The 14,093-nt window shown below is 33.9% G+C and overlaps 1 protein-coding gene across 1 annotated transcript in view; it reads left to right on the forward strand.

Annotated features, from left to right (window-relative positions):
* The window catches only part of KANSL1L (KAT8 regulatory NSL complex subunit 1 like), a 118,899-nt gene that overhangs the window by 87,073 nt on the left and 17,733 nt on the right, over window positions 1-14,093 (forward strand). Inside the window, exons 7-8 of the mRNA XM_036926868.2 lie at window positions 6,719-6,881; window positions 10,201-10,308. Of these exons, the coding sequence (XP_036782763.2) occupies window positions 6,719-6,881; window positions 10,201-10,308 (271 nt within the window). The remainder of the gene's footprint in view (window positions 1-6,718; window positions 6,882-10,200; window positions 10,309-14,093) is intronic.

Below are 14,093 nucleotides of genomic sequence, written 5' to 3' on the forward strand. Positions count from 1 at the left end.
AATGAAATGACACAAAATGAAATACGTAGAGAAAACAGAATTGGAAAATATGACATTAGTAAATATATAGAGGTTAGAGGTGAAAATCTAACATAACATCTTCAGAGATGGAAACCTAGAACAGGCTTCTGCAACCACTTTTACCCTTGATCTTTGTCAGGTATTTTCCAATTTGGTGCTAGTAGGTGATATCTATGGGGGATGGTTGTTGGTGTTTTGGGAGACCTGAAGCACATGGCCAGTTGTCACTTAAGAACTTTTTAACTATGTTCTTATAACATTTGCCAAGTGCTGGGACTGCATAGAGCAAGAGGCTTTAAAACATAAATCACTAAAGGCTTTAAAAGCAGGGGTGACTTTGTTGAGTATAATCTTAAGATTTTTTTATCTTAAAATCTGGATGATCAGGATAATTTCTGCAAAATACACCACTTAGTCGAAAACCTTCAAGGACCAGGAGCAAATCACGTATATGAACATATTAATGCTACAACCCAGATTTAACTAGGCACACTCTCAGATTAAAGGGGAGGAATCTGCACTGTATGTACTTAGCAGTGGAGAGAGATAACCCTCTCTAGAGAAAAATTACATCATTTGGAGCCTTTATGATTAAAAAAAAATACCATCTGGCATTCAGTCAATGACTATTAGGTATCCCAAAAGACAGGGCCACAAGACCAACCTTCAAGAAGAAAGACAATAGTGACAGACCATCAAGTGATTCTGATACCGGATTTAGCTGCCAAGAACTTTAACATGGCTGTTATTATATGTTTAAAAATAAAAGAACAAGTAGAAAAGATGGATTATTTCACTGGATAATTGGGATCTCCTTCTAAAAAGAGAATCATATGAACATTCTCAAACTGAAAATACAATGTTTGAAATTAATACCCTACCAAATGAGTTTGCCAACAAATGAGATGAAACAAAGGATTAATTAAGTAAAAGACTTATTATAAAATACTCAAATGGAAGCACAGAGATAAAACAATGAAAAAGTCCAGAAAACACAATTAGAGAAATGTGTGGCTCAGTAAAAACAAAAAACAAAAAAAACCCATATGTTATTGAGTTTAGAAGAAAGAGGAGAGAAGATAAGGCATAAATAACTTTTGAACACATAATAATGAGTATTTCCCAAACTGGACAAGGGCATCAACCCATATATTCAAGAAGTTCTGTGAACCTCAAAAAGGCAAGTCTGCTCTTAAGTGAAAACACAGAGAAAATATTAAAAGCAGCCAAGGTTAAAAAGACACATGACCATCAAATAAGGGCAACAATAAGACTTAACTACTCAACAAAAATAATGGAAGCCAGGTGAAAATGAAGGTATCCGTACAATGCTGAAAGAAAAAAAAAAAGCCAACCTATAATTTTACATTCACAAAAATGACATACAAAGGTTTTGGATAATTAAAAACAGAGAATTTGTTGACAGCAAATCTGGGCTATAATAATAGCAAAGAGAGAAGGAATATGATCCCAGGTGGAAACCAAATTGTAGGAAGGAGCTAAAAACAGGAAGGATAAATATTTGGGTTATATAAATTTTGACAGTAGAAATAGTAATATATTGTAGTGTTTTAAATATATGTAGAATTAAAATGCCTGACAACAGTACACAGAGGAGATTACACTAAATTAAAGTATAATGTCCCATTGTTTTCAGGAAAGTGGTAACAGGAATAATTTGTTAGACTCTAAAAACCAATAAATTAAGGGTGCATATTGTAGTCTCTAGGGAAAACACTGAAAGAATGTATAAGTTTAAGATAAAGGAAAAATATAAAATATTTGATTAATCCTAAAGAAAGCAAGAATAGGAAACAATGAATATAAAGCAAACATACATATACAATACATTTCTGTATACAGCATAGAAAATAAACAAATCCAAATGCTGGTTCTTTGGAAAGAAATTGATAAACTTCAGCATGATTTCTGAAGAAGTCAGAGTTGGTTTGACATTTAAAAATCCTTTAATGTAATTTACCACATTATTAGATTAAAGAAGTAAAGCCAGCATGTAATCATTTCAGTAGGTTCACAAGAAGAATATTATAATAATTTTTAAAACTACTTTTGGCAAAGTAGGAATAAATCCTGACAATATACAAAAAAGAAATCTTACAATCAATCTTAATTCACATCCTTCTTAATTTAGAGAATTTAAAAGCATATCCTTTAAAATCAGGAAAACAGTATGGTCATTTCTATTCATTATTGAACTGGTGAGTCTTTTTAGTGTGGTTATAACCCCCTAAATCATAATAAAGGTTTTAGAATTGAATGAAATTAAAATGTCATTATTTGTAGATATGTTTGGATAATGGAAAACCAAAAGAAACTACAAATATATTATTACAATAAGAAAGTTTAGCAAAGTTGAAAGATGTTTAATATGTACAACTCATTTGTATGTTTAAATTCATTCATTTGTATGTTTAAATTCCTTTTACAGTTGAAAGAATAAATATTAAATAGGAGTACATCTGATAAAATACGTGAAGACTGTAGAAAAGAAAAGTAAATACCCAATCATAGAAGTAAAAAGTTGGTTAACTTAAACAGTAAACAGAACAATGCAAATTCCAACCATGAGATACTGTTTGGGTGCTGAGACTGGCAAAAATAGAAAGTCTGACTATATCCATCCATGGTCGCATAGATCTGAAGCATGAGAACTAAGATCTGCTCTGTTGGAATGTAAATTAGTTAAACTAATTGTAATACAACATATCATCTAGTAAAGTTGAATATGTGCATTCAGTGCGTTTGTATAACCTTGCAATTCAATGTCCAGTAGTGTACTCTAGAGAAATCCTAAAACCCATGCACCAGGAGGCAAATATAATGATACACTAGCAGTTTTCATAATAGTAAAAAACTATAAATAATCTAGATATTTACAAACAGGAGAATGATGAATTGCATGCACATATTCTGAGTAATAAAGCAGGAAAATAAACTTAACATTACTGTCTACACACATTTTGAAGCATAAAGATTTAAGTAATAAATTATACAGGACTACATATACTTATGTGGAAAAATGATAAAGAAAATCAAGGAAATGATAAATTCAGGATAGCAGTTACCCCTGGAAGAATGAGACAAACGTGATTAAGGAGGTACCTTGTGTTCATTAAGGTAGAGGTGTAGCTGCATTTGACAGAAGCCCCAAATAGTGACATAAACAAGAACTAAGTTTATTTCTTTTTCTTATAACACATTGGAAATATCCTAGGCATCACAAATGTGCTGTACATGGTTATCTAGGAGCAAGGTTACTCCTGGCTTTTGGTTTTTTTGAGCATTATCCTCATTCACATGGTTATGGTGACTCACTGCCATAGCTGTTTCAAGTAGCAAGGTGGAATAATCGAATACATGACCTTTTTAAGGTCACTTCCTGGAGGCTGCAAACATAACATGACTTCTCTTCATGGTCTCCTGGCTGGAATTCAGTAATTTTTGGATGCAAGGAAGCATGAGAAATGCCCACCTGAAATTCAGGAATTCTAGAAGGGAAAAGGAAAGAACAGATACTGGGAGGAAAGCAGTAATCTCTGGCACAGGTTCATGCCGGTAGGGTAGGAGGAGAAGGCATCAAAAGGATTGGTATTGTTCTTTTGGGTGGTGAGTATAGATAGGTGTGGGTATTTTATGTCTCCCTATAAATTATGTATTCTTTTGTATGTATGAAATGTTTCATTATGAAAGTTGAAAGTTAAATTTAGTGGATACTTCTCATACTTTTTTTTTTTTTTTTTTTTTTTTTATTGAAGGGTAGTTGACAACAGCATTGCATTACATTAGTTTCAGGTGTACAACACAGTGATTCAACATTTATATACATGATAATTCTAGGTACCAGGTATCACCATACCAAGTTGTTACAATATTTTGACTATATTCCTTATGCTATACATTACATCCCGGTTACTTATTTATTTTACAATTGGAAGTGTGTTTATATATATATATATATATTTTTTTTTTTTTTTGTGAGGGCATCTCTCGTATTTATTGATCAAATAGTTGTTAACCACAATAAATTTCTGTATAGGGGGGTCAATACTCAATGCACAATCATTAATCCACCCCAAGCCTAATTTTCGTCAGTCTCCAATCTTCTGATGCATAACGAACAAATTCTTACATGGAGTACAAATTCTTACATAGTGAATAAGTTACATGGTGAACAGTGCAAGGGCAGTCATCACAGAAGCTTTCGGTTTTGTTCATGCATTATGAACTATACACAGTCAGTTCAAATATGAATATTCATTTGATTTTTAAACTTGATTTATATGTGGATACCACATTTCTCTATTATTATTATTTTTAATAAAATGCTGAAGTGATAGGTAGATACAAGATAAAGGTAGAAAACAGAGTTTAGTGTTGTAAGAGAGCAAATGTAGATGATCAGGTGTGTGCCTGTAGACTATGTGTTAATCCGAGCTAGATGAGGGCAATAAACATCCATGTATGCCAAAGATTTCTCTCAGAACATGAGGGGGGAGGTTCTAAGCCTCACCTCTGCTGCTCCCCATTTTCTCACCAGATGGCCCCCTGCGACTGTGCCTGTCTTAGGTTGTTCCTCCCTTGAGGAATCTTACCCGTCTCTGGCTAACCAGTCATCTTCCGGGGCCATACAGGGAAATGTTAAGTTGGTAAGTGAGAGAGAAGCCTTATTGTTTGAAAAGGTTAGCTTTTTACTTCTTTGCATATTTATGCCCTGTGGCTTCTATGCCCAGCGCTTCTCATACTTTTTTTGCTGGAATCCCGTGCATTATATAGTATTGTTGATCATGCCCTCTAGACATTTGAATTTGTATTGTCAAGAATCTCCTGGTTTTTCTCTTATGTCTCCATCCATTCCTGGGCTTCATTTTCTCTACAGGGGAAAAAAAAAAATCCCTTTTCCTAGATGGCCCTCACTTGTCTCCATAATTACTTAGGATAGTTTCACATTGGCAAATGGGCTTCCTGGATTTGGAAAAATTGTATGAGAAAACTAATTATATGGTAAATATTCAGATTTCATCACTTTTTATTCATATTGCTTAGCCATATATGGGACACCAGAAGTTAGAATATTTTTTCTTTGTAATTTTCCATAAATGTTCCTTAAAGCTTTCTGAACTACATCATAAAAGAATAATTAATTCTAGAGTGACTCAGAAGTACTAGTATGTCTTTTAAAGGTAAGCAGCATCAACTGTTCCCATAAATATATACATATACAGCATCATTAGAATAAATCTTGGAAATGAGTCACATTCTTATAATCATGTATCCATATTACATCTTTTTATTAAACCTCATCAATTTACTTGGCCACCCAAAATAATGACTACATTTCCTAGCCTTCCCTGCACCTAGATACAACTATCTGAACTAAGTCTTGGCCAATGGAATGGAAGCAGAAAGTCATATACTACAAATTACATCATTACAAATTTAGCATATATTAACAGGGACTGTTTTTTTCCTGAATGAAAAAAATCTCAAGCATGTAGGCATTTCAAAAGTTTTATTCACATAATTTTTTTAAAGCAATTAAGGTAAAATTAATCCGGAGTCACATTTCAACCATATGTCAATGACTGTGCCAGGTTCTGGGAAAGCAGGAATGAAAAATTAGTGTGCCAACTTTCAAGGAGCCACTACTACAGAGGAAATCTAGTTGAATGCTGTGCCAGACATAGATACACTCAAGGTACTCTGGAAAAAGGGAAAATGCTGAAGTTAGCCCTGAAACTCAAACTTAAGAAAGTTGGCAAACCTAATTTACATTTATAAAATGAAAATATTTAAAAATAGCATGTAAAGATCTTAGTTGTTATCTACATTCTAAATATCAGTTACTTTAAAACCAAAATGAGCCATTAATGTTATTGTAGGAGGTTGAGGTAAGAGTGAAGGAAGGAGTACAAGTGAACTCTATTAATGTTTAAAATGTTTTCTGTATTTTATAGATTTTCTATTGAATGTATACTTTTATAACCACAAAAATAATTTTAAAATCCAGCATCTAAACAGAATATATATTTCTCAATGTAGTTACAAAACATAATTTAGCAACATGGTTTTAAGATTCCTGGATCAAATCAAACTTTATCTTAAGAAACTCAAACTCATGTAACATATTGTATGTTTCATACATATTTTTAATGTTTTACTTTCAATTAAACTTTACTTATTATAAACATGTAAAATACTCATGTACTTCACTGTTATTCCAGTGTAGATTTTATCTGGCTTTGGGATTTAAAGCAGAGACTTCAGTTTTAGGCATTGGTTGTGACAGGTTGCAATCAGGAAAATAGTATATACAATTCTTAATCTTAACATAGTAGCTGCTCACTATCACTTACAGTTCTTACTAATCTCGAATGTAACCATTTTCTTTTGACCCAAAGTTCCTCAAACTCATTTCTCTTTGTTGTAATTTGATAGGATGGGAGAAAGACCTGTTTTCATAAACATTACTGTTTATTTTGAAAAACTGAAAAGGGGTTAGTCAAATCATAACATTCATGGCCTTCAATCACTTTCTCATTTTAAAGCTCTTTCTCCAAGATGACTTATGAAACCAGGAGTCCTTTCTGGTGTCATTCAGATGTACTATAGCTGTTACAGTCTCTCTGATTCCGTTTTCCAGCAAAAGTGAAGTCTTTAATTTTTTTTTCTCTTGCAGACTTTACCTTCAAAAGAAATGTTTTTAAATACTACAGAAATGCCTTGCCTACAGTCAGCTTCAGTTTGGAGTGGCTGTGAACACAATTCAAAGTCTCAAATGTTAAGAGAACATGTATCAGAGTTAGATTCTTCTTTCCATTCTGTTCTATCATTGCCATCAGGTAAGCCTCCCTATAAAAATTTTTTAAGTAACTGAATATTTCTGTAGTGAAATCTAATCCTATAAATACAGAGAATCTAATCTATTTTATCAATTATTTTGTCACTGGATATCAGAACTCAAGTTTTCATAGAGGAATTAATCCTGTCATGTATTGATGTTCTATCTTTCCGAATTGGTTCTTTAATTCCTTGGAAAACATTTTTATTTACTTTGGGAAACAGCTAACTTTTTTTTTTTTTTTTTTTGTAGATAATTATTTTTTTATTGAAGGGTAGTTGACACACAGTATTACATTACATTAGTTTCAGGTGTACAACATAGTGATTCAATATTTATATACATGATAATTCTAGGTACCAGCTATCACCATACCAAGTTGTTACAATATTTTGACTATATTCCTTATGCTATACATTACATCCCGGTTACTTATTTATTTTACAATTGGAAGTGTGTACTTTTTTTTTTGTTTGTTTGTGAGGGCACCTCTCATATTTATTGATCAAATGGTTGTTAACAACAATAAAATTCTGTATAGGGGAGTCAATGCTCAATGCACAATCATTAATCCACCCCAAGCCTAATTTTCATCAGTCTCCAATCTTCTGAGGCATAACAAACAAGTTCTTACATGGAGAACAAATTCTTACATAGTGAATAAGTTACATAGTGAACAGTACAAGGGCAGTCATCACAGAAACTTTCGGTTTTGCTCATGCATTATGAACTATAAACAGTTCAAATATGAATAGTCATTTGATTTTTATACTTGATTTATATGTGGATACCACATTTCTCTCTTTATTATTATTATTTTTAATAAAATGCTGAAGTGGTAGGTAGATACCAGATAAAGGTAGAAAACATAGTTCAGTGTTGTAAGAGAGCAAATGTAGATGATCAGGTGTGTGCCTGTAGACTATGTGTTAATCCAAGCTAGACAAGGGCAATAAAACATCCATGTATGCAGAAGATTTCTCTCAGAACGGAGGGGAGGAGGTTCTAAGCCTCACCTCTGTTGATCCCCAATTTCTCACCTGATGGCCCCCCTGCGACTTTGCCTGTCTTAGGTTGTTCCTCCCTTGAGGAATCTTACCCGTCTCTGGCTAACCGGTCATCTTCCGGGGCCATACAGGGAAATGTAAAGTTGGTAAGTGAGAGAGAAGCCTTATTGTTTGAAATGGTTAGCTTTTTACTTCTTTGCATATTTATGCCCTTTAGAAACAGCTAACTTTTTATCTCCCTTTTCAGGTTCAATTTTTAGCATTTTATTGACAGCATGGTTATGCTATTTAAATGTTTGTTTTTCAGTGATTCAGTATTCTTTTTCTAATGTTTTCCCTGCCATATAATATTCCTCCATTTAAAATGGTGTTGCATTTTTCTGAAAGAAAATTGTCCATCTTTAGGTATAGCCACCCTTTGAACCTTAAGTGATCTATAATCCACAACTGAGTAAATGAAGCATACATATATAGCCCACATCCCTAAAGTAGCTTTAAGTTTCCAGTTCTTGATTTCTGTTAGAACCTTTCTACTCTTACCTATATTGTAACTGAATAATTATTTATGGTAAAAAACAGAGGAAAAAAAAAAAGAAAGAAACATTCTTCACACTGGAAATCTCAGGTTCTTCTCTTTTTGGGAAGGTCTCAGATGGGCTTTTGTTTCCTTTTCAGCTTTTGGTTCACATCATCCAGAAGCATTAGTTTTTGTACCTATTCCTGCCCTGAATCTTATTTTGTTTTTGCCAGTATTAGAGTGGGTTTTTAGCTATACCATGTTTTGAAGTAAGTTCCTGACAGGAACTATTTTATTCCATCTTTGCAGAAGCCTTAATAATAGAAGGAAACAATAATACACACAGTAATGCCACTAAAAATTTGTCTTAGCACACACTGGGCCCTATAAACACATGATATTTTCTTGTTTAATTCTTGGAATAACCCCATGAGAATAGATACTGCTATCCTCTTTATCTTACATATGAGAAAATTGAAGCTTAGAGATGTTAAATTACTCATCCAAGATTATATAGCTAATAAATGATGGAGGATTTCACATGAGGTAGTCATTCTCCAAAGCCACACTCCTAACCTTTATTCTTACTGCCTGTTTTCTTATTAGTAAATTTGTGTCTCTGAGAGCTGATACAAATATTTCATTTTAATCCTCTTATGTCCTCACTAGTAAGTTAAGATTTAGCTGCCTCACTTACTAATTAAGTTTTTCCACTTCTTCTTGCATTAATTTAATAAAAATCTGAATCCCTACTGTACACTTTGGTCTAAGTAGATGCAAGGAGTAGAAATACAAATAAATCCCTCAAGTTACTTGCATTTAGCTTAAAACAGCTGAAACATAAACTACTAAGTGTAATAAAGTGTTAGGAAATATTTTAATAAAAGACCACAGGTCATGGTGTGGGTGCTAAGAAAGGTATATGGGCTAAGAAAGGACCTTCCATACTTACATCATGTTTTCTCACAAACAGGCAGTATAGGTGACACTCTTTTTATAAAAGCAAGGCATATTTCCTTGGAGAAACTTAATGTTTTGATAATTGGAAAATGTCAGAATCCTGAAACATGTAAGCAGTGTATTTATATTCTCATTTTCATTTTGTAATATTTTTCACATGATTATAGTGCTAGGATTGAAATCCATCTACTTCTGTCCTTGGGACAATGACGATATTCATGAACCCATTTTTTTCCCCCCACACTTGAGTATGAACCTGCCATTAAAATACATCTTCTTTGTGTAAAATCCAGACCCTTCCAGAGTCTACCTTGTTTTCTTAAAAATAAGTTCTTTCAGTAGCTAACCTTTCAATATACCAACTGCTTTATAAAATATTTCTTAGGAAAAAGTTTAGGTGACTCTATTAATAGCTGCTTTTTAAGATGATTTTGTTTTTGCATTCTTGATAGAAGAAAAAGCCCTTTAATAAATGTGACACACATCTACCATTACTTATCTCCTCTTTTGGTTATGAGAGTATAGTATATGAACATAATGGATTGAACATCTAAGTCTATTTAAAGGAGAGCTAGTTTGAGAATAGTTTTAATCTTTGTTAAAGTGGATTCATTTTGTGACTTATAATATATTAGCATTTTTTTGTTTATTTAGTACATATAATCAGAAATTTCTCAACTATTACTACTGATGTGCTTGGAAAGAGTATTTTGCCAGTTTTGATAGTTGTGACTTTGCAAGCTTTTGCTTATTATTCTAAGCTTATTTATGAAAAAGCAGTCTTGATATTAGCATTTGTAGAGTGGTGTTCATTGAAAATAATTTTATTCTTCCAGATATGCCTCTTCATTTTCACTTGGAAACATTGTTAAAAACAAGTGAAATAAAAGGAGATCTTACTGAAAATAAATGTGTAGGAGACTGTATCATATCTCGACCACCTGGTATGTCATTTACAAATCTCATACTCGTATGTTTTACATCTTTCATATACTTATTTTTGCCTTCCAAGGAAATAAAATTTAACAAGGGAATAAATGTAAATCTGTACTTTTTAGTGTTTACTTTTCACAAATCACACACACACACACAGAAAATACACAGGTGAAACCCTAATAAGAAATGTATGATATTTATTGAATGAAAATGATGAAATAGTATTGATAAATAAAAAAAGTATTTAAGTAAATGTGGATAAACAGCATTCCTGGATGGTAAGATTAATAAGGATATCAATTTTTCCTCTTGGTTTATATGTTTAATGCAATGTAACTTAAAGTTGTAATAGAATTTGGTTAACTTGACAAAATAATTGTAAAGCCTATTGGGAAGAATAAACAGGAAAATATAAAAAGAATTGCTGGATAAAATATGAGAGAACCTAGCCCACATCATAGGGAAACACGACAAAAACCTGTAATAGCATAGATTCCATTTTGCTTAAATTTGGGAAAGTAAATCCATGAAGCATACTACAAAGCTTATACTTCACTATGTAAAGGAAGAATTTTAAATCAACAAGAAAGTGGATAACTATTCAGTGAACAGTATTGTTAGTCTTTTTGGGGAAACTTGCTTACATACTCATTTCATACCATGTATCAGAATAAATTCTAGTTGGCTCCAAAAATTGTACATAAAACACTAAAATTACAAAATAAAACTTGAAGAATTATAATAAAATGTTTTAGTACTATAATAAAATGTTGGGACATCATCTCTGCTTGGAAGCAATCAAAAGAAGAAAGAAAAATATCAATATATTTTGACTATTTGCAAAGCTAAAATCTCCACGCCAGAGAAAACTCATATAAATTAAGATAAATTATTCCCAGATATAAATATAAAATAATCATTTATCTCAAAAATTCAAGAATCAACTGAATGGCTGTTTAGAGTCCTGAAAGGTAGAAGATTTTAAAATAAATTTATAAAGCAGGTATATTTATAAATTTATAAAAATTCCAGTAACAGTATGTAAAGGAATAAATTATCCTAGACGTTGCCAATGAAAATATAAAATATCTAGGACTAAATTTAACAAAGATCTATAAGAAGAAAACTTCAAAAATCTACTGAGGAATATAAAATAGGTTCCTATATGGGAAGAAGTACCCCTTTCCTGTCAGGAGACAGGTATTGTAACTTAAAATATGATTCCCCAGATTTGTTTATAATGTAATTCTCATCAAAATCATAGAGGTATTCTTTTGGAACAAAATTATGAATTTATCTTAGAGAAAAATGTTGAATAGACATTTTTTTTTAGAGATCAAAATTAAAAGGCATATGTCAGAGATACTCCAGGTTCATTTCCAGACGGTAGCAATAAAGGGAATATTGCAATAAACTGAGTCAAATTATTTTTTTGTTTTCTCAATGAATATAAAAGTTATCTTTCCACTATACTGCAGTCTGTTAAGAGTGCAGTAACACTACAACAATGTACATGCCTTAGTTAAAAAATACTTCATTGCTAAAAAATGCTAACTACCACCTGAGCTTTCAGCAAGTCATTCATAATAACCTTTTGCTGGTGGAGGGTCTTGCCTGGATATTGACAGCTGCTGGCTGCTCAGGGTGGTGGCTGCTGAAGGTTGGGGTGGCTGTGGCAATGTCCTAAAATAAGACAACAATGACATTTGCCATGTCAATTGACTCTTCTTTCATGAACAGTTTCTTGGTACCGTGCAATGCTGTTTGATAGCATTTTGCTCACAGTAGAACTGATTTCAAAATTGGAGTCCGTCTTCTCAAACCCTGCTGCTTCTTCATTAGTTAAGTTTACATTGTGCTCTAAATCCTAAATTGTCCTTTCCACAGTCTTCACATCATCTTCACCCGCAGTAGATTCCATCTCAGGAAACCACTTTCTTTGCTCATCCGTAAGAGGCAACTCCTCATGCATTAAAGTTTTACCGTGAGATTATAGCAATTCAGTCACATCTACAGGCTCCACTTCTAATTCTAGTTCTCTTGCTCTTCCCACCACATCTGCAGTTACTTCCTCCACTGAAGTCTTGAATCCCTCAGTCATCCACAAGGGTTGGAATCAGCTCCTTCCAAACTCCTGTGAATGATGGTATTTTGACCTCTTCCCTGAAGCACAAGTGCTCTTAATGGCATCTAGAATGACGATTCCTTTCCAGAAGGTTTTTCTTTGCCCAGCTCCGTCAGAGGACTCACATGCGTAGCCTTACAAAATGTGTTTCTCACATAATAGGACCTGAAGTCAGAATTACTCCTCGGTCCATGGGCTGCAGAATGAATGTTGTGTTTGCAGGCATGAAAACAGCATTAGTCTTGTTGCGCCTCTCCGTCAGAGCTCCTGAGGGACCAGGCGTGTTCTCCATCGCAGAGCATTTGGAAAGGAATCCTTTTTTTCTGAGCAGTAGGTCTCGACAGTGGGCTTAAAATACTCAGTAAATCATGCTGTAAACAGATGTACTGTCATCCAGGCTTTGCTGTTCCCTTAGAGAGCACAGGCCGAGTAGACTTAGCATGATTCTTAAGGGCCCAAGGATTTTCAGAACGGTAAATGAACACTGGTTTCACTTAATGTCACTGGCTGCATTAGCCGAGTCAGCCTGCACTTTAAAGCTTTGAAGCCAGGCATTGTTTCTCCCTTCCTAGATATGAAAATCCTAGATAGCATCTTTCAGTCGAAGGCTGCTTTGTCTACACTGAAATTCTGTTGTTTAGTGCAGCTGCCTTCATTAATGATCTTAGCTGGGTCTTCCGGGTAACTTGCTGCAGCTTCTCCATCCGCACTTGCTGCTTCACTTTGTACTCTTATTTATGGAGGTGGCTTCTTTCCTTAAACCTCATGAACCAACCTCTGCCAGCTTCCAACTTTTCTGCAGCTTCCTTACCTCTCTGAGCCTTCATGGAATTGAAGAGAGTTAGGGCCTTGCTCTGGCTTAGGTTGTGGCTTAAGGGAATGTTGTGTCTGGTTTGGTCTTCTGTCCAAAGCACTAGAACCTCCTCCATAGCAGCAATGAAGCTGTTTTGTTTTCTCACATGTGGGTTCACCGGAGTGGCCCTTTTAATTCTGTCAAGAACTTCTCCTTTGCATTCACAGCTTGGCTAACTGTTTGATGCCAGATCTCAGCTTTCAACATGCCTTCCTCACTGAGCTTAATCATTTCTAGCTTTTGATTTAAAATGAGAGATCTGGGACTCTTCCTTCCTTGAACACTTAGAAGCCATTTTAGGATTATTAATTGGCCTAATTTCAGTATTATTGTATCTCAGGGAACAGGGAGGTCCAAAGAGAGGGAGGTTGGGGGATGGCTGGGGAATGGCCAGTGGATGGCAGTTAGAACACACACATTCACAGATTACGTTCTCCATTTAAGAGTGTGGTAGTGGCACACCCAAATAATTACAGTAGTAACATGAAAGATCACTTTTCACACATCACCATGACAGATATAATAATGAAAACATTTGAAATATTATGAAAATTACCAAAATGCGACACACAGAAATATAAGGTGAACAGCTGTTTGCAAAGTGTTGCTGATAGACCTTTGTTCATTGCAGGGTTGCCACAAATCTTCAATTTGTAACAATTGCAATGCCTGCAAAGTGCAGTAAAGCAAAGCACAATAAAATGAAGTATGCCTGTATAAAGCTATAATCATTAAAATACTGTGCTGTTGATGGAAGCCAGATCAAGGGAACTAAATAAAAGCCTAGACACACCTGTAGCCATTAGGTGATGGAA

This window comes from Manis pentadactyla, chromosome 6, assembly GCF_030020395.1.
Source record: "Manis pentadactyla isolate mManPen7 chromosome 6, mManPen7.hap1, whole genome shotgun sequence".
NCBI classification, from domain to species: Eukaryota; Metazoa; Chordata; class Mammalia; order Pholidota; family Manidae; genus Manis; species Manis pentadactyla.